Below are 22714 nucleotides of genomic sequence, written 5' to 3'. Positions count from 1 at the left end.
GGCGCAAGGTCACTCTCCGGTCTTTCATTTACAGATTTTTCTTAAAGTTTGCACCTTCTTAATTTTCGGCTAATTAGGGATGCAACAGCATGTTATTATAGAATGTCACGTGTAATATCCTGTCCATACACATAAATGTCACAGGATTACAGTGTTATATAAATAATACTTTATATTTTGGTATTGCCTTATAGAGTGTGTACACCTGTAAACTTGTTGGTAATTACGTATTATATGTACTGGATCTTTGCATCATAGAAGACCTATATTATCTCGTTTTCTCTACAATTGTCTATATGTTTGTATTCTTGTAAATATGTTATGATAATCTCCTTTGAGAGGAAATAAAGAAAGAAAGAAATGTATGACATATCTTAGGAACTTCCCAAGTTATATCTTACTAGGTATCTCTTAAGTTGTGTCATAGGAAATCTTTATGAAATGGGCTCCATTACTATAAGGTGCCTCAATATAAATGTATTTTTAAAATTTTACCATTCAATAAAAGCGAGCTATCGTCATCTTACTCAGGTATGCAATGCTCTGCGACAGAGTTTCAAACAGTTCAAATCATTACATTTCATATCGTTCATCATGCATTAAATCAATTTTGAATTGCGTCTCAACAACTGCTTTTGCCCCTATTTATGGAATAAAATGTAATAAGATACAAGTATCTCCTATTTATAAGTCTTTCTGATATAGTAATGAAATATCATTTTAATCTATCAATTACATTTTTATAATTTTTTCCATTTCAATCCGATCGCATATAGTTCACCGCTAAATATTCCCTTGATACATGTACAATACAAAAGGCTAAATTACATAAAGAAATTATAGATTTGAAAGGAAATGGGAAAATAACAGAGAGATTTTCAAAGCGGGGTGTTGTACTCAATAATTTTTAATGTAAACACAACAGGAATAAGGAATCATAAGTATAATGGGGTGATAAATTTGGTCGGGGCGTGATCAAATCGAATAAACCCCTGACAGATTTGATCACGCCCCGAACGAAATTATCACCTCATATTAAGATGATTACTAATTACTTAATAGATTTGTACAATTTTCAGCAGTTGTACGATTAATATTAGAATACTCAGTATGAAAACCTCGCTTGCGCACCAATACTACGTCATTTTTATGTATTGGCTGTATGGTACAAAACCAGTTCGTAGTGTTATCACAGAAAAAGACAGTGGAAAATGTAAATATTCATGTATATTAACCACATTTGTGCAATGTAAATGTATAATGTACCCGTATATCTGGTAATTTTTGCGATGATCTAATTTTCGCTTTCTTCGGGATCTCTTTTAAGTCGCAGATTTTTGAATACGCAGAAATTATACTCTATATTATTCTCTATTAGAAACTTTTTAAATCGCCAAAAAAAAAATGACCGGCGCAAATTAAAAATGCTACAAATTTTCCTCATTTTTGCAAATTTTGTGACACGCCAAAAAACCTGATATACGGTATACGTACACATTAATTCAACTTGACCTTCGTAAACAGAAAAAGGATATATACTGGCCGTGCGTGTTTTCCAAATATTAGAAATAAGTCGTTCAGAAGTTATAGACGGTGGGTGTTTTCTATTGTTTGGATTAAGTAATGCTGATAGAAATTTGTGTCTGTATTAAGGAATTTTTCATCCAATGAAGTGGTACAAAATGTTTTACTCTTACAGAATCGCAATAAAAGGAATGGTAATGACAAACATATACTTGTGGGGAAAATGTTCATCTAAACAGCTTGATGGTCATCAATTTACCCATCTTTATTAAATATTTAATATCTTTCTGGTAATCCTGAATAATACAATATGCTCCAAAAGTATTTTGTTTAACTTTTTTTATTTTTGTCTTTAAACTGAGCTTTTTCCTTCGAGTTTTTTGTTTAGAAACATTATCACAAACCCTTAGAACTTATGCTTTGTGTTGACTTAAAGTAAAGATCATACAGAATAAAAGGGGTGCTTTTTTCAATAAAGTATAAAGAATATTTGATTCTACACTAGAATCAGGAGAATTCGTACCCTGGAGAGCCCGTACTTTGGAAAACATTTACCCTATTGATAACTTTATATTTTCCTGTTATCAATAGGGTATACTGCAGGTAGATGTATTTTAAGTTTACATATTTAATAACTACAATCATTTCATAGCACTGTTTTGGTCTTTTATATAAGGGAGAACCTCTTTCTCGATGAAAGAATACATGTGTATAATTATTTTTTAGTTAATGAAAAAGAAAATGAGATATTTTTTTTAAATTGTATTAAGTGTTTTCGTTTTTAGAATGGAATTATTCAAAAATATCGAATACAATCAAACATTAGTAATGTTTTACTTTTCCTAGACATACATCTAAATACTTACTTAAAACATACCTGTATAGACAATCTTTATTGTCTAAAAACGCAATGTGTAATTTCTGTAAATACATATATGTTATAATTGTATTTCAGTGGCAGATATGCACAATGGGCCGGGTGTTTCAATATTCATTTTGTTTTACAGTCATCTAATTTGTTATAGCACATGTCACTATAATAAATTATTCACTTTATTGCTTATTTACTTCATATAAGTCCGTAATTAATTCGTGGCCAAAGTCGCATATTGCATTTATAAACAATGTACTTTTTGCGACTGAAATGGCTCTATGATGAGAGCATCATATGAAACGTAACCTTATAGAACTAGGCTTTTTAGGTTGTGGGTTCGTTGCCACCCACACTTTCTGAGTTTTTTCTTATCGTTTGTTAGAATATTCAAAACTGAATATAGTTCGACATTGTCCTTTTGTAAACTTGTATTATAATTTTGCATGTATCAAATACATTTATAATTAATTAGAAATTGCATTTACGACTATACCAAATGGACATTTGCGCTATCGTTTTCACTCATTTTCTTGAGTAATTTTTGTGAAATCTAGAACAAGCAACCACCGTTTTTTCTATGGGGGTTGTTCGCTGGAGTAATTTACAACCTCACGAAAGAATTACAAATTGTGGAATAATAATCAAATAGGATACGAGTTTATATACCTGTTAAAATGTATCATATTTTCTTTGATTAAAAATAAGAAAATAAAAAAGAAAAAAAATCAGAAATATCATGTCAAACCGAATGCTCTAATGTTCTGTACTTAATTGTCAAATACTAACTGCGTACTAAAAAAGCCCTCCGCATTTTCATGACTAAAATTGATGAGGTTTGTTCTTCACGAGTAAATTGAGCCAGCTCTGCTCATCCAAGCTGTTTGTACATGTATATCTATGTGTTGTGCTTCTTGTACCTTTTTATGGTTTAAAAAAATATAAATTTTAAAAAGAAGAACTAATACAACGATGCGATAAAAATAAAGAGATTGTCCTCAAACGTTATATGCAGAATCATACTAACTGTTGTTGTTGTTTTTTTTAACAATTAAAAGAATCAATGATATTCTTGTTAAATAGTTTGATTATTGGTTATTTTCTTAATTTCTTAATACAAGTTTTCATTTTTAATTTTTTCCTCCATTTTAAAAAAATCAAATATACTCTAAAACATGTCAGATTGACGAACAATTAAGGTAATATAATCTGGAAACAATTAAGGATCTTATACCGTCCGGGAGGGGAGGGGATATATCTAATGTTTGATGAAATAATATGCTAGGGCGCTTCTTTTCCACCCGGAGGGATATTGCACACCAGGACTGCGTTTTACAAAAGAACTTACGACTAAGTCGTATATATTTTTTGTCTCATAGAATGGTCTTTAATGAACACAATTTATATAAAACCATTTATGTACAACTGTTTTGATACCCATAATTATATTTTACAGCAATTAGAATAAACCATTGATCAGTGAATGATTAAATAGCAACACTGTGCCGGATAATTATGCCAGTGCCAAGGTGGCATTTTTGCACCCGCTTAAGATGCAGTTTCGGAATAATCCATGTATACCAAATGATAGACCATTGTCTAGAGAGAATATAACCATTTTTGTTTTTAGTGTTTTTCACCTGACAGGTGAGATATTTACCTTTAAAAATTAATATCCCATCGGAAAATGATAATTCCCATAGGAGAATTGACTCTCCTACAGGAAATATTGACCATCCTATAGGATTTTTTAAAAGTCCTGTAGGAATTATATTTCCTCTAGGAGAATGGTAATTCCTGTAGGAATTTGATTCAGACATGTAGTGTTCCAATAGGATAATAAGTTTTCCTATCGGATTTTATCAAATCCTATCGGAATTGAAATTCCTATAGGAAGTTCTTGAATTCCGATAGGAAATTTCAAATTACCTATAGGAATATTGATTTTCCTATTGGAAAAATTATTTTCCTATAGGAATTTATTTTTGAAAGGTAAATATCTTACCTGGCAGGTGAGATAAACTGATAACAAAGGTGGTTGTTAACTCTTTAACCAATGGTCTATCATATGGCATATTTGAATTTTTCGATATATGCAGCTTAAGCGGGTGCAAAAATGCCACCTTGGCACTGGCATAATTATCCGGCACAGTGTTTAGCATTCATTAATTTGGTCGCAAGTCATAAGTGCTTTTGTAAAACGCAGCCCAGACCCATTTTTCTGTGGGAAAGACTATGCGGGAATGAGGGTGTGTGTGTGTGTGTGTGTGTGTGTGTGTGGGGGGGGGGGTTATGCTTTATCACTGGTACCAACAAGTTTTTCTGGAAAAATCTTTTTATTCCCAATGGAAAATGTGGAATCATTAGATTTCGTGGTTGCTCAATGATTTTTGTGGAATACGTGAGTATCTCTCATCCACGAATTAACATCCTCCACTAATTAATAAGTTAGTGTTAAAAAGTCATACCGGTATTTCCTATATAGAAGAATACACGAAATTACGTTCCCATGAACCAATAAAATTTAAGCAATCCACAAAAATTGGCCCCCACAAATTTTAATCAAATGGCAATACATGTAACTATAAGAATGAAAATCTTAAATAATATTCTAGTTATCATTCAAAGTAAGTATGTTAGATAAAGATATTTCGTCTTCCTAAATCATTTTGTTATGGCTGGGATTAGTTTTTCACAATACTTCTATTTCATTTTTCTACAGGTCAAAGAGGAGATAACTCGTTGGGGTCATGTAGTAGGACCTACATGCGTTGGAATGTAAACAAAGAGAGAGAGAGAGAGAGAGAGAGAGAGAGAGAGAGAGAGAGAGAGAGAGAGAGAGAGAGAGAGAGAGAGAGATTCATTATTAATCATTAAAATAATTATTGTGGAATTAATCGGAAAGTTGTTCGAGCAGTAGTATAAATCACCTAAACTGAAGTTATGAAATTTTAAGATCAATCGTTTTGATATTTTCAAAATAATGACGTGGTATTAATTTTTTTCAAGACAAAATCCAGTATAGAAGTTTACGAATGGTGCTGACAACAAAGTGCGCTATAATTAAAGAAATTTTACTTAAATGGCAATTGTCTAATTATATAAAAACCATTGTATTTAAAAATTGATTGGTTTATAAAATGAATGTTTCTTCATAAATACATGTAGTTTGATTACTTTTCATTTTAAGAAATCAATTACACAGTAAAACACACTGACAGACGATTTCGGCGATATAATGTAATTTGTTTCTGCTTGAATACTTCATCCGTGGTTCAAAGAGAAGATAACTCAAAATAACTCACTGGGTTTATGTAGTACAGACGTTGGAATGTAAACAAGAGAGAGAGAGAGAGAGAGAGAGAGAGAGAGAGAGAGAGAGTGAGAGAGAGAGAATATGAATTATTGATTGCATGTTTACATGGAGCAAATGATAAAAAATTGCATGACTATTAATTATATGTTATTTCAATGGACAATTCGCAGACAATACAAAAATGATCGAGTTGTGCGAGTTTAGGAGCAATGAATTACAGATCTTGAGTTCACTTATTAGGTAAATTTTGTCAAAGTTGAAAAATGAGTAAGCACCTGGTGTTAAGTCTCTCATTCATACAATCCAGACTAGGATTTGAACCTAGATACCCCATAAAAATATGGTTGCTTTTCATTAAGCTACCTGGATTTGAAATGAGAAGGAACTTTACCATCAGATAAATTTAAAGCAAATCGAGACATGTCTACCACAAACTTTTGAAATCAAAATTTAAAAAAAAGATCTAACGGATTATAATGTTGAAGATCTTACTGTATATGACATTGTAAAGATTTGTTTTAAAACAACCAAAGATTCTTGTGTATAGTGGCTTCAAATTTGAACTTTACACAAAATTCTTCCAGTTGGATACTACCTTAAAAAATCAATATCAAAACTACTGACAGATGTGTTTTGTAAAAATAAAGTGGAAACGATAATATATGTTTTTAAAATACATACCCTGTGGAATGAACTTAGTTTATAAATTTATAGAAGGACCTCTGAAAGAATTGGATTTAATATGTCTAATATTATAATTGGCAAACTTCCATCGTCGTTTCATAACAAAATCGTTAATTTTATAATTCTTCATATGAAACAATATATATTTTATTGTCTTATGTCAAATAAAATTCAATGCTTGGTTTCCTTTGTCACTTAAAACTAAATTACAATATTGAAAGGTATGGTGCAATACAAACTTGTATATTCAATATTTTGAAAAATTATGGGACATTTGGAAAGGTATCTGCTGCTGACATCTGTTTTATTTTTATTATGACCATTTTTTCTATTTCTTATTTTTTTTTTGTTATTTTTTTTCTCCACGTAGGCAAGTAAACACAAAGTAATATGGTTAGGTGTTTATTCATAAGTGTGCGTAGTCTGCTTTTTCAAAAAGAAAGAAATTATAAAAATAAAACCAAAATAAAAAACACTGCATGTACCTTTAATGTTGATTGTTGATCTAAAAATCTTTATCGTTTTGAATTTAGTCGGCATTCCCCAATTCTGATTGTCTGTGTTTTCCATATGTTTAATGACATCTGGTTTTTCTCCGTTATCAGTAACACAGCCGCTGAGAGAAGCTAACATGACCTTGGCTGTAAAATGTAAACAAAGCTCCTCACGAAATTGATATGATCAAGAAATTAACCACAGTCTGTATCTGTACTGATATTAATTAGATGAAACAAAGTAGTTTGATTAAAATATGTATCTTGATAAACTATGTCGTGCCAATACACGATATATTTTAATAAACCTAATTACATTTATTATATTAATACGTCTTTTATATAAAAGGATATAGACATATGTAGTATTACAAGAACAATTTTGATTATTTTGTATTTATCTCTCAGATTTAAGAATGTGCATGGGCTAATCATCTTTTTGGAGAATTTAACAAAAAAAAAATCAAACTGAGATAAGTCATGGTACTATTCTCATCTCTTTGTGTTTTAAAACAAGCTTGGTTAGATTTGTTCAGATCTTGCGGAGTATATTTCAAATATTCTAAGCACCCACATTTTCAGTCAGTTAATTTTTTTTTTACAACTTTTTCATGTTGACAAACAATGAGCAAGTTTACTTACCACATATCCACACGCGACGTTTTCGTTTAGTCCAACACAGAATGAAAACCGACAAAAATATAATCCGTTAACCTAAAGTACAGCTCTCTTGTATTCACTTTCTTCACTGACACATCTTTATTACAAGCCGTAATCGTGTACAGATCGGTAAAACCATACTTAGCCGAACATAACTATCGCCATTTCTTTCTCCTTCTCGTTCACATTATTGGGTCAAGCATGCGTAGAAGCTTAAAATTATATACAAAAACAACACAGCTGAAAATGAGCACTAAAATTTCTGTCGACGGCGATATCTTTTGAAAACTAGATACATATGCATAGCGCAGTACCTCAAAAAAATAAGTCATAATATTAGCCAGTTGCTCTGAGCTTTTTGTTGACATATGTATCAAAGTTTAGAAAGAAATCTTCAAAAAACCGACGTTTGCTCCTAAATGACATCTCAGACGGAATCGCTCGGCCGGAGATATATACTCCCTGAATGGGTACCCTCAAAAACTTTACTGGCTTTAAGTTATTATGCATCAAATATTTATTTCAAAACTAAAATTTAACGTCTGAAAGAACTCTCCTTATCATGATTAGAGTTTACCTGGTGTCAGTTCGCGATTCGCCGAGTTAGAGCGATTTAAAAAACCCGATCGGACATAGGTGCAAACCGTTTTTTCGCCCCAAGTCCCGTTGGCACCTAAATGACACGTCAGACGGTTTCGTTTGCAGCTATGTGATAACATTCGGTTATATATATATATATATATATATATATATATATATATATATATATATATAGTTCGTGCAATCCATGATTTTCCTTAGGTTGCTTAAGATTTCGACCGATCCATAAACTGCATGGATAGCTTCGGACCGAGTAGTTTACAGTCCTGTCTGTTTCTATACAGCTGTGAAAAACAATCAATTCTCTTTAGAAATGAAGGAATCATACTTAATGGATGTAAATTTAAATCCATAAATATAATATGCCATTTTTTTAAAAATCTTTTCTTTCAAATCAACTGTACACATTTTGGTAGTTGAAACTTTTCAGTGAGATAGTCAAAGCCGATTTTTTTTTTCACCGATATTTCTATAAGAATTAAGTGTTTATAAATTTGTAATTTTATTTTACGACTAAACCAAATGGACATTTGCACTATCTTGTTTCCCCATTTTCTTTGTTTTAGGAAAGCACTTACTGGTTAAAACAATAACCTACCTACACTTTGTCTCTAAGTTACATACGCTGTTTGTAGAACAAGCAGAACCAGTATCATGCTGGTCCTTACAATACACATTGTGCCGTCTTTAATAGCCCTAGCATTGTAATAGATAGCACTGCTTTGCATGTATACAAACGTTTAAAATTTCACCATTATGACTGTTTATTAATATGGCTATTTATATGTACACATGTCATGCATAGTGTACAGGCATGCTTCAAATTGCTCCAAGCTGATGGCTAAGAATGCAGTCATTTGGGTCTTCATTTAATAGAATTTGAAAAAAAAAGAATTGCAGGTCTGAAATTTGTTAATTTGTCAAACTATTATTAAACAGGTTTTTAATCTCGTTCGATTGCTAATGCTATAGCTTAATTGATCAACATTCAACAGCGTTTTTTCCGGGCACATTTCCTCCATGGAGGATAGCAAGTACATTAATAAATCACAATTATTTCATTCCCTTTTTAAAATTTTGTATGTAGGGAATTTATGAATTGCTGATAAAGGCTGTTTGATATTTTTGTTTGCTGATGGTTTGCAAAAAACGCTAAACGTGGGGCAAATAGCAGTACTTGTTAATATTAAGAATAAATCTACAAAATAATATTTATCTTCATCGCAAATCAGTATTTTGTAATGCTTTAAAAGAAAATGTTCTATCGGAATCAATCTCGTGGTCGTTTACATTGTCAGCGTACATCTGTATTTCAGTTATAAACATTGTGTTTTATTGAACGACCTTGTATTGTAAAAAAAAATAGTTTAATTACCGTGTATTGGAACCGTTTTACTAACACAAACTTCCAGTCAATTCCCAGATTTCGTTAAAATAAGACAGCGGGGCGTCAAAGCGTGTGTTTACGTCCAGCTCTACATGCACTGTCGTCTGGGCGACGGCCTATATACAGCAACTAGCGACTCTGTTATCGATTGGTTTTCCGAGTCTCGGAATGCATCTAAATATAAAGAGGGGCACGGTTTTGAAACAAACAACAAAAATAAGGTCAAAGATGTTAACTTTATGAAATGAAAATGTACACATATATAAAACCAGTTGGGAATGTTATGTTAAATCATCTTTACGTGCTGCATGTATCAGTAAATGCTTTACAAAAACCCCTTTCATAGCACACCCCCTCGAAAAATGGAGCGACCCAGCTGAAATTGCTTCTGCAAAAACTTACTATATATTACAAAAACATTGAATTCAATACTAGCTATAGAGATGGAATCAGAATTGAATTTCTTAACAACTTTGCTTTAATTATCATTAGCCATTTTTCTTTCCTTACAAGTTATTGAAAAAAAGATTTTTGAAGCCTCTGACTCCTTAATAATAGGAGCCAGCTCCTTTCTCTTCATACTGGATGAAAGGTCTCGGTAAGACCCACAACTTTTGAAATACATCTTATAACAAAATATTATCACGTAGAAAAATAAAACGGAAAATTTTGCAATTTTTATATACCACTCCAAATAACAAATGAAGTATGTCTTTCACCATTTCAATGTATCTGCTTCCAACCCAGCCAATCTTTGAGACTCTGCCAGTATTCGTTAAAGCTAAATCCATCTGACAAAAGAAGTCGGTAAATTTTACTAAAAGGAGAATAATTCAAAACTAGATAGGAATTTTCATCAAATAAAATATGAAACGACAACATCGCTCGGAAGTGGGACACCTTAAAACCACTCAAGGTATTTTAGAACCATTAAACTTTTATGACAATATACTACTGAAACCGTATATTCACTTGCCTCCGATAGATGATTCTGAAATAGATTAAAATAGGAAAAGCATGTTCCACATAAAGCAGTGTTAATTCTATAGCGGTGTGGTTTTGCTCTTTTTTTTCACTTGGACATCTGGTCAACTGACTAAGGTAAACATAATAAAGGATGGTCACCATTGAAATCGCTTAATAAAACATTTTTCTTTAAAACAAATTCGTGACCATGTCTTTTTAAATCCTTTAATATTCTCCACATTTTTTTAGGCAATGTTTGTGTAAAAAACAACCCTTGTGACAACGGCGCATCATGTGGACTCACACCTGAAGGCTACATCTGTAAGTGTCCTGCCGGCTGGCAAGGTGACCATAGTGATGAAGGTTAGTTTTATATCTTTAATATTTACATTTTCAACTGTCTTTGTCTGTGAAAACATTACGAATCAATTTTGAACCCTAAAACCCAATAACTTCATAAAACATGAGTGACATAGAATGGGAATGTCTTATGGCATGACCGAAAAACGCTGTGCCGCGTAGTAATACAAGCATGTGCTACATAAGAAATAGTGGTTTTAAAATGATGTTGTTTTAATTGTACAAATTGGAAATGATATGAATATTAGTAATCATCATTTTTTTTAATATTATGAGGTGATAATTTCGGTCGAAGAGTGGTCAAATCTATTATAAAACCCTTCGGGCTTTATTGGATTTGACCACACCCTGACCGAAATTATCACCTCATAATGCTCAAAGATTGATTCCTTATTTCTTAAATATATGCCTGTTATACCTGTATAACAAATAGTGTACATGAAATTCCTGACAAAAGGAACGAATACAATTTAACTATCTTTAAGGACAGCAACATAAACTAGATGCTGTCATTAGTCAGTAATATCCGCACCAAGTGTTTGCCCCTAAATAACACTGTTTTGTATCAGTTTAATTAAAAATGAAGGCCACATGCAAGCTCCGGTAATCCATTAAAAAATTATAATTTTCATAACTGAAGGATGAGATCCCTTCCCAAATGATAATACACATAAGCAGCAATATATGTGCAATTTGGGGTTGAACTGTTTGCAGTGAATTTTCAGGTAATCATTAATCTTAACATTTCATGTCATATAAAGTATAATGGTCTATATAATTATTACAAACAAAATTAAAAATTAAATTATGCCCCCTCCCCGTGTCGGCTTTAGATTTGCTTCTTTGTGCCTACATGTACATCATCGTGAGCACAGATTTAGAGAAGGAGTTGCAGTGAGGGGTCCAGATCCTCCAATCCCCCCCCCCCCAATGAAAATTCATTTATCAATAGTAGAATAACCAAAAATACACCTTGGATCCCATTGCTCTTACAGACATGTAAACGCTCTAACCCATTGCTCTTCAATGTTAGGTAACATTATATTGGGAGTAAATATTATATTCATACTTTATTGTTTATTTCAAAAGGAAGTATACATCACAATACGCAGGTTTCTTTCACCACCACCAAGCTGTTATTTACCTAATAAAACAGTGCAAGGAGTTTTGAAGAATAGGTCATAAAAATACATGCATGTTACAAATAACTGATCATTGTCTGAAGTTACGTACACAACACAGGACTGCAGGTCTCATTAGCGGGTACTACTTTTACCCAGCTCTTCGATAAGATGGGTTTCACGTGGTGTATACATACTGTATGTGTTTTCTATATGCAGAAAAGGATAAGTTAACAGGCATTAACATTTCTTTTTTGATGATCAACTAAAGGGATTTACATTGTCCTCTAATTGGATAATCATTATGATGTTGACCAATAAAGATAAGCATAATACATGTAGTAGCACAATATAATGAGACACCAGGATACATAAGTATTATTTTCATTTTCTAAATAAGTGATCTCCCTTTGACAGCACTCTGTATCATCATCTTTTAATATTTAAATAAGCTTATCATCGTTACCCATCCTATCGCGTTTGTAAAATTTCTATCATTTTAATTGCAAAAGTTTTTTCATTTGTCAGACTTACTTTATTGAGTTAACCTCATATTGACCTTGTATAAACAATATCGTAATAAATTTGTGTATTACATATAAGTACTATAGAGACTTATTATTTTTATATGAGTTATAATAGGGAGGAATGAGTATTTCTTTCTAGAACTAGAAATGATAAAGTATTTTATCTTATTCATATGTAGTGTTTGATCCATGTGGGTAATTCCTAGCATAATGGTGACACTGCTTTGTTTAGGAGACTTTACAATAGCCACAAATAGGCGAATACACATGCACATAACATTTTGTTTATAAATCTTGAAAATTGAATACAGCAATTTCCAAAACATGAATGTGCATTAGGAGAGAAAAAGCATTCAAGAAATGATCTAAAATTTACTTTTGTGCACATGATTGAATTGTAAATCTTTAGAACCAGGTTTGATTGTTGGGGGGGGGGGGGTTGTTGATGTGGAGTATAAACATTTATAATTTGAATCATTTATTGTTATTAATTTTAACTTGTCAATGAATAATAGTTATTGATTCCTAGGTAGAAATATGACTTCTGATGGTATCTCAATAGATCATTTGGCAATTATGCAAGTTATAATGTAACTTTTTTAAAAGAATTACATTTCGTACCAGTTTAAAAAACTTTTTAGACCCCAAATTATATTTTGATTTTAATAGATCATTCGATAATTAAGAGGGGGGGGGGAGGCAGCAGTTTATATTTGAGGGGGTTCCAAGTCATATATTTGACAATTTTGTAATGTAATTTTAAAACTAAACTAATACATTAATATATACATAGGAAGTATATACATAGGAAGTATTTCAAAACATAGATGATTGATCTATATCTGGGCTCTTTAATTTAATCATATATCATGTTCATATACTATTGTTTCTTTGTTCAAGGCATCTCAACCATTGAGATCCCCACCTTAATCCAAACATATTGTTCCTCCTTAGTTCATGGCGCATCAGATCATTATGGCATGTAAGTCATGACCCTAAGGGATCATCCTGACCCGCTTAGAATCGGAAATTGTCAATTATCTCTAAATTATTGATGTTTGATGATCCTATCTCTATTTATTCTTCATTATTAAGTCCCCCGAATGAAATTTGGAGACTTAATGTTTTTGTATTGTTCCTCCTTAGTTCATGGCGCATCAGATCATTATGGCATGTAAGTCAAGACCCTAAGGGATCATCCTGACCCGCTTAGAATCGGAAATTGTCAATTATCTCTAAATTATTGATGTTTGATGATCCTGTCTCTATTTATTCTTCATTATTAAGTCCCCCGAACGAAATTTGGAGACTTAATGTTTTTGTACTGTTCCTATTACATGTATTATTATTCTTTGTCTTCTTCTTCTTTCCCGCTCTGAACTTGTTTATCAGAGATAGCTGAACGGAATTAATATATTGTACAAAACTCTAGGATACATGTACGATAGGCCGGCATATCTAGTTGCGCACCCTGGTTTGAATTTTCTCATTTTGGGTAAGACAACCACTTTTCTGGGGGGGGGGGGGGGGGTTCTAACATTGAACCTTGTACGAAGAATCGTAGACTCTATTGTAAATGGGAACTTGAAAACGGACAAAAATAATAATTTAGGATTTTCATTATCATATTATGACTGTTACTGGCAATATATAGGGTTTATTATATCTGACCCCTGGGGTGATCCCCACCCCCAGAAATTGGAAATTACCATATATCTCAGAAACGGTCATAATCATCACCCCTAAACCATATTTATTCTTGTTTCTGATGTCAATGGGCATCAAATGTTATGTAGGTCATGGGCCCTGTGGGTGGCCCTGACCCCTCTCGAACAGCAAGTCCCTTAATATCTTCAAAACAGTTGAGTTTCCACACTTAAACCATTGTTCCTTGCGTCAAGGGGCATCAAACTGTATGTAGGTCATGGGCCCCGGGGGTGGCGTGAACCCTCAAACAGGAAGTGCAAAAATATCTTAAAAACGGTTGAGATTACAATTATATCCCAAGAGATGACGTAGCTACTCCAAAATTTGTAAGAGGAGTTTAGGGAACCATACTTTTTTGCAAAAAAAAAGTCATTTTTTGTTGCATACTGATCCCCATAATAAAAAAAATTCTGGAACCTAATCACTCTTCAATATGACACCCTTAATCATATTCTAGAAGATCATTTGACTACTGCGAAAAGATGACGTTTTTTAAACCATTTTTTGTGTTTAAAAAACGTCATTTTTCAGCCATTAAATGACCCCTGGACAAAATTGAAAATTCCGAAACCTTATTGCGCATCTATAGGATACCCTAAAACACATTCCAAGCGATAATTTGTCTACTGTTGAAAATGTAGGAGGAGTTCGAGGAAGAAGAATTTTTGTGAAAAAACGTCATTTTTGCCAATAATTTGACCCAAGGACTACCAGACAATTTTTGAAACCTTTTTACAAAACAACATGACACCCCAAATCAAACTCCAAGAGCTCAGTTTGCTGGTTTATAAGATGCAAGATCAGTTTGAGAAAGTTAAACGTGACAGACGGACGGAAAAGGGTAACAACAATATACCCGGACTTTCTTTAGAATGTGCGGGCATAATAATTTACGGTGGAATGGTCCAAACAAACAGTAAATGTTTATAATGTACTACAAATAAAAACATTGCCGGGTATGAAGAGCTACTTGATGTTTATTAGTTTTTAGTTTTCGACCTTTGAGGTCGCTTAAGCAAATGGAATAAAACAAGAGGAGTTTTTAAATTTAACTAAATATGTTGACGAATGCCAGTTGAATCCATGCAAGAATAGAGCTACATGTACCAACAAACTTGGGTCATTTATCTGTACATGTGAACCCGGGTTCACGGGGTCTCACTGCGATCAAAGTACAAGACGAGTGAAAAGATGTCAATTTGACTGCAAACCGGGTTTTCTTTTATGTGAATTGTATCCATAATCCATTTCACCCTCCCTACCGTACCCAGTGAAATGGAGTACCCTATATGAAATATTTTGACAAAAAATGCTGGTATCTTTTTCATAAATTGTCAGAAATCATAATTCTAAAAATATGCACACGTCTAATATATGTACAATTCATCTGCAAAAGAAACAACTTCCTACCTTGAAAACTGAGGAAGGAGTTATCCGTACATTGAGGATACCCTATATATAATCTTTTGCCAAAAAATGACTAATTTCAAAAGCTGTTTTTTTTCATAAATCATCAGAAATCAAAATTCTAGCAATATGCACATCTCTGATATATGTACAAATGATCTGCAAAAGAAAAACTTTTTATCTTGAAAACTGTAGGAGTAGCTATCCGTACAATGAGGGTACCATTTTGCAGCCGTCCGCCCGTCCGTCATTTTCACCATTTTAATAACCGGATTTTTCAAGTTGGAAAACTTTGTTAAAAATCAGCTCGAGTTGACAAAGTTCTTCTTTTTATGTAAACTGTAATACTATGTTTATGAACGATCGTTAATAGTGTCTTGTATCAAACCATTTTTTTTCCATATTTAAGTGTATATGGCTTAGTATAAGGAACGTTTTTTTTTAATTTTTTAACTCAAGACCGGTTTATAGTTCCCCTCAAAAGGTATCTTAAAAACAAATCAAAACGGACTGTTTTTTCCTATTATATCAATTATAATGCTTTTTTGAACTGCAAGCATATCGATATTTGTGTATGTGTTATTTGTATATTTGTATATACAGTGTGGAAAAATCCATAATTTTTTTCCCCACATTAATATACAGTGGAATCATCAGATTTCGTGGTAGCTCTATTTTTGTGGAATTCGTGGGTATCTCTCATCCACGAATTAACATCCTCCACGAATTATTAAATATCATAATGGGTCATATTTCCTTTTATTGGTACATGTATAAGATATTACGTAAAATTACGTCCCCACTAGCTTGTAAAACTTGAACAATCCACGAAAGTTGGCCACCACGAAATATATTGATTCCACAGTATTCTCTTGAGGGAAAGCATTAAAAATCTTTAGCATGGTATATATTTTACAAAAATCTATCAGTTTTCTCTACCAATTTTGTTCTTTAAACTTTTTTACACCTTTCAGATATCAACAAGTGCGATGGAAATCCATGTAAGAACGGAGGGACTTGCAATAACAACAAGGTAGCCTTCACCTGTTCGTGCGCTGTTGGATGGACAGGAACGTTCTGTGAAGTGGGTAAGTCTTAGTTAAAACGGGATGGGTGGTCTTTGCCAATTAAACACTTTATGGTTCTCCATTAGAAGAAATAGAACCAAAAATTAAATATGTTCAAGCTTTCTGTATTAAATAATGCATATATTTTATGTCCAAAAAAGTATGTCTAAATATTTTAAGGTAGATGTTGATGGGTATTTGCAGACCATCAAGCCTTCTTTAAATTTTGTAATTGTTTTTGGGTGTTGGGTTTTGGGTGTTATTTTTTTAAGAATTGTGTACATTCGATTTTCATATTAGTATAGGAATAATGAATTAGGTTGGAAAGAAGTCCTAGCAGGATCTCCTATGTTAACATGCTTTATAAAACACACATTGATTATGGATGCTTTTCAAGGATTCATGAGTCTAAGGGGGTAAAACTACTGATTTTTTAAACTTCAAACGAACAACAAAATTACAACTTAATATATTACAACAAATCATTATTATGCAAAACTTAAAATTATCAAATGTCAGCTATGTGCATTCTGTATAGAAGATATCTTAATTTGATTATTATCAATTTTTGAGTTTATTTCGAAAGGTGTATCTTCTCAACATGCTTTAGTTGGCCAGCGAAATAAAGAATTAAAAAGATTGAAACAACCCATGCAACACAGTTAACTAGGCCATAGGGTACCTTTTTTCTGAACATAGTTGTTATCATTGCATACACGTAGATGAGATGATCTGCAGGTTGTCGTACATGTATAACAGTTTTAAGAAATCTAAAATCCATTGGACATTCTCTCTTTCTCTCTCTCTCTCTCTCTCTCTCTCTCTCTCTTGGTAATCTTATTATGCTCCACTTAGAAGAAGGGAAGACATATTGCTTTGCTGCTCTACGTCTGTCTCTCTGTCTGTCGGTCGGTCTTTCATTCCACCACACAGCGGGGTTAGTGTGAAAGTAATCCAGATAAAAACAACATTCCCTAACAGTTGGGTAAAATTGAGAATGAAAAAAAAAATAATAACCCTCTCTAATAATGAAACAATATCTTTAGAAAAAAACCGCGGGTTTGCCTTATTAAATGCAACAGTTACTGATTGTATATTTTCTTTTAAAGGGGCATGGTTATGATTTTATAACCAGTTTTTATAACGATTTTAATGTCTACAATGCTCCAGTAAGGCATTCTTAATAGGCAAAACAAGTTTGAGAATCATGAGTTACAGAGCTTGAAATTCTTTGCTATGTAAAGAAAGCATTTGTTTATATTTTGAATGTTGAAGTAAACAGTCCAGTTTTAGATCTAAAATAAAATATTCAAACGCTAGGAACTGTTAATTCATGCTTAAAATGAATACAAAATGGTGACAAATCAGCTTGAAAAAGGTTGTTTGTTGGTATATTAAACCTATGTTAACAAAAAAAAAAGACAGGGCACGAGCCCTGTTTACACGACAAAGATTTGCGAGCCATGTATCTGGATTATAACTCTACGACTCTTACATGTAATTTCATCATTACAAATGCTTTCCTAAAGCATGGTAAATAATGAAAACAAAAAAAATGAATTTAATGAAATCCATAAATACCATCATTAACCAGATGAATCATAAATTAACACACTTTGAAAAAAATGTATTGTTCAGTGTTTGGACAAAAAAATTAACACATTTGTACTCAATAATGATTGTTTTAAATTTGTTTAGCTCAATAAGACATACCGGTATTTAAAAGAAAACCCAATGCATTCTCTCCTAACTTGACAGTTTCTTGATTAGAATATAGCTTTTTCCTATAATCGATAAAATAAACTGGTACTTGGTCTGTATCTTTGGTTAACCCCATCCTATCCCCGTTCTCAAAGACGGTAAATTAAGTCAGATGTAGCAGTTCAAAATCAAACCTTGACTAAATATTTTCAATGAATTTAACGAAAACAAACGTATGTAGAATTTAGAATTGGGTTTGGATTGAATCATGTGTATGTATTTGTACACGATATATGTCTGTTGCTCAGAATCTGCCGCACGATGTCCTATTGGCTGGGACCACCATGGGAACTCTTGCTACTTATTTTCCAAAGACACCCAGTCTTGGAACAATTCATCGGTATGTTTTTGTTTTAATGCAACAAACTAGATAAGCTGTTTAAAAAAGTGTGAAGGTATCATATAGGCTTTGAAAATATTTGGGCAAGTGAAATGTAGCTGATTTTGTTTTTTGCGAAAAAAAATACTATTGCAAAACTTTTTATTGTTTAACTATACGAAGTCTACCAAACTCTAGTTTATATGCGAAGTTTCAAACATATCTACCATTTGGCTCTTTTTGGGGAGGCATCTCTAAATATACGTTCATTTACTATAAAAATATATAGGAAAGATTCATTTTCGGCACTTCGAAGCACAATTGTAAAAAATACTAGAATAGAAATGTCTCTCAATTTTTTATATGTAATTATTAATGTCATTCTCTACCTTATATATAAAAAATACAAAATTAAATTATCTGGACTTTAGTGGGGGCTATCTTAAATTATTGAAATACATCAAATTTTGCTATATTTTTGGAGCATTAAAGATTGGTAAAATGGATTCATTCAAAAATCAATAAAAATGACCACAAGGATAGCATTATTCTGTGAATTGAATTTCGACGGCCTTATATGATGACATTTTTATGTTATTTCTTATTACGTAATTCTACAACATTTCATTTTATCATAACATTATGAAGGCACAATGACAACTCTGACCTACCGTACAGCATAAAAATCGTTTTAAAAAATAGTTTTCCTAAAAAAAAGTCTTAACATTTTAATCCGTATTTTGTTTAGTATGTTTTATCTAATAAATGATATCGAAAGAAAACTAAGAGGTATCAAAACATTGCATTTTACAAGATTGCGCAAAAACTGGGCAGTGAAAACTAAAGTCGGCCTCGTTAAATAACCTTTAAACAATGTTTGTTTTTCTTTCTCTCCCAGGACAGCTGTGCTTCAGTTGGTGCGAGTTTGGTAGCCATTGAGTCTCAGACTGAGCAGACTTTCATACAGAATAGACTGCGTCATGAATTTGGTCAGACTTTGGTTTCCTAATTTCATAAAAAAAAAATCTTGACTGCGAGCTTGTTGGCGGCGATCAATTTGAAAAATATACTTTTAAGCCTCTGGCAACGAAATTGTGATGGAGTCTGTCAAAAATGCAGGATTTTTAAATCAAATCTTTACTTACACACTCAGTTTTGTTTATTTTTTTTTTTCATTTTCAGCAAGTTTTATGTGGTGGCTTGGTGGCAACGACCAGTTTGTATCTACTGATCAGACTTGGTACTGGGTTCAAACGGAAAAAAAAATAAACAGTGGATATACGGACTGGCACCGCAAAGAACCAGATAATCCGGGTACTTATATTTTTCGCATTACTCTTTACTTGTGATGTAAGTAAATCACATTACAAGTTAAATATGTGACAGTTACATAAAACCTTATATATATATATATATATATATATATATATATATATATATATATATATATATATATATATATATAAATGTGTTATTAACTGTTAAGCTACGACGATGTTCTTCACATATAATTTTTGTAATTTTTAACTCATAATCGGCTTATAAGTTAGATTTATTTTTTTTAGGTATAAACTCTCTTTTTTAAAATCAAATTTGTTCAATTCAGTTGTCTAGACAAACAATAACATCCAGTTAAGCATAATACTTATTTTTTCTTAATTAAGAAATGTGCGCTGTTGGCTGCAAACACCATATATATATGTGTGTGTGTGTGTGGGGGGGGGGGGGGTTATTATAGCCAGTAATTGAAAATAAGATTTTAGCTAAACTCTCCGGATATACGGTATTCAACAGATTTTGTACCATTTTAACTATGTATATATAAACGTAGAAAAGAAATCAAGACAAGTTCTTCTGAAAGTGTTTAAACAGCAAAATGTATGTGTATGATGATATATTTCGGGGCTAGTGCTTGAGTTTAAACAGTACATTTGTGTGCCTGCCGTTCAATATTTTTATGTGGTACATAATAAAAAAGAGGTTTAGCAGATCAAAAACAGACTCACTTTAAACAAAGCTCCCACATTTTGAAAAACTTAATAATATAGTAGTTTTTAAAAATATATAACTTTCAGGACAACAGCATTGTCTTGCGATGAGAAAGGACTTTAACTACCAATGGTGTGATGACTATTGTCCCGAGTTACACGCCTATATATGCGAGATGACGTAAGTGTTGTTGCATTGCCTTTGATAAATGATTTTCGTTATTGCATATTTTTTTTCAAACAACCATTCAATTATTTTATGAAGACATCTATTACACTTACAATAAAAAAAAATATGGTTGACAATATCATGGGATTTTTTAATACTTTTTCTAAGTGCTGGATATTTTAATTTTAGTCTTGGAGATTTGGACTTCATAGGATGAATGTGAAGATGTAATACCCGCGCTTGACAGTTTTTCACTATTATATCATTACTAGTCTGAATAAACAAATGCAACATAGTATGTTTGTTGTTGTTTTTTCTCGTTTTTAGCTCACCTGAGCGGAAAGCTCAAGTGAGCTATTCTGATCACATTTTGCCTGTCGTCCGTCTGTTCGTCAGTCCGTCTGTCCGTCTATCTGTCCGTCTGTCCGTAAACTGTTCACATTTTCAACATCTTCTCAAGACCTACTTGGCCAATTTCAACCAAACTTGGCACAAATCATTCTATGGCAAAGGGGATTTCAAAGTTATGAAAAGTAAGGGCCACACCCATTTTCAAGGGGAGATCATAAGAAATTAATGAAAAATTTCGAGTATTTTTCAAAAATCTTCTTCTCAAGAACCATAAAGCCAGGAAAGCTAAAACTTGTGTGAAAGCATCATCAGGTAGTGTAAATTCAAAGTTGTGAAATTCAAGACCCCCGGGGGTAGGTTGGGGTCACAATGGGGGGTCGAAGTTTTACATAGGACTATAGGGAGTAAATCTTTAAAAATCTTCTTCTCAGAAACTAATCAGCCAGGAAAGCTGAAACTTTTGTGGTAGCATCCACAGGTAGTATAGATTCAAAGTTGTGAAAATCATGATCCCTGGGGGTAGGGTGGGCCACAATGGGGGTCAAAGTTTTACATAGGAATATATAGAGTAAATCTTTAAAAATCTTCTTCTCAAAAACTAATCAGCCAGGAACGCTGAAACTTGTGCAAAAGCATCCTCAGGTAGTGTAGATTCAAAGCTGTGAAAATCATGATATGGGGGTAGGGTGGGGCCACATGGGGGGGGGGGGGTGTTAATGTTTTTCATAGGAATATATAGAGTTAATCTTTAAAAATCTTCTAAAAAAAAACTAATCAGCCAAATGATTCTTTATAATTGTTAAGGTTTTGGCTCCAGGACAATTCTTTGGCCTCAGAAGAAGGTTCTGAGTTTGATATAGCTTTATATCCAATTTGTTAACAATTGTTAAGGATCTTTTTGAGAACTGCAATACTCAGCATGTGATATGACTATAAAATCATCCTGTTAAAAAAGGGACTAATGATTATAAACATAAGAATATTCAAAGGGAAAATGGATTTTATTTATACAGGATCTTCATGTATTATTGTACATTGTCCCGATTGTTTGTCATATGACTCCATTTATGATTTTATCATACCTATTGTTCCTCAGGTGAGCAATGTGTCCCATGGGCCTCTTGTTTTTTCTTGCATTTTTGTAACTTTTTAAAGATTTTTCTTATGTTTTAGAATATTTTCTTTTAAGTTAAGGTGATTGCATTTCTAATGGTTTATTGAGCTCTATACAGACAAAATATTGCAAACGGAATATTGACAAGAACATTTAAAAGTATATTTGCAAACAAGTTTTTGATTGAAAGAACATATTTTCCAAAGCCTCTATTTTACTTCTAGGTCTAAATTAATCGGTATCATTTATCAAAATGACGTTGATAATCTTAATCGGCATTCAATTAGTGTAAGTAATGATGGATTCCATTAGCATTTAAAA

The 22714-nt window shown here is 32.5% G+C and overlaps 1 protein-coding gene across 1 annotated transcript in view; it reads left to right on the top strand.

Moving 5' to 3' along the window:
• LOC128172124 (neurocan core protein-like) overlaps positions 1–21205 on the top strand; it is a 184665-nt gene extending 163460 nt beyond the window's left edge. The window contains exons 2-8 of the mRNA XM_052837890.1: positions 10752–10865; positions 16599–16712; positions 18701–18792; positions 19670–19760; positions 19954–20085; positions 20847–20940; positions 21118–21205. Coding sequence (XP_052693850.1) covers positions 10752–10865; positions 16599–16712; positions 18701–18792; positions 19670–19760; positions 19954–20085; positions 20847–20940; positions 21118–21145 — 665 coding nt within the window. The 3' untranslated portion in view covers positions 21146–21205. The remainder of the gene's footprint in view (positions 1–10751; positions 10866–16598; positions 16713–18700; positions 18793–19669; positions 19761–19953; positions 20086–20846; positions 20941–21117) is intronic.
• Positions 21206–22714: the final 1509 nt, after the last annotated feature.

The sequence above is a fragment of the Crassostrea angulata genome, chromosome 2 (assembly GCF_025612915.1).
Source record: "Crassostrea angulata isolate pt1a10 chromosome 2, ASM2561291v2, whole genome shotgun sequence".
NCBI lineage: Eukaryota > Metazoa > Mollusca > Bivalvia > Ostreida > Ostreidae > Magallana > Magallana angulata.
Note: the sequence above shows the minus strand (reverse complement) of the source record. Positions and strands in the feature narration are given on the sequence as shown.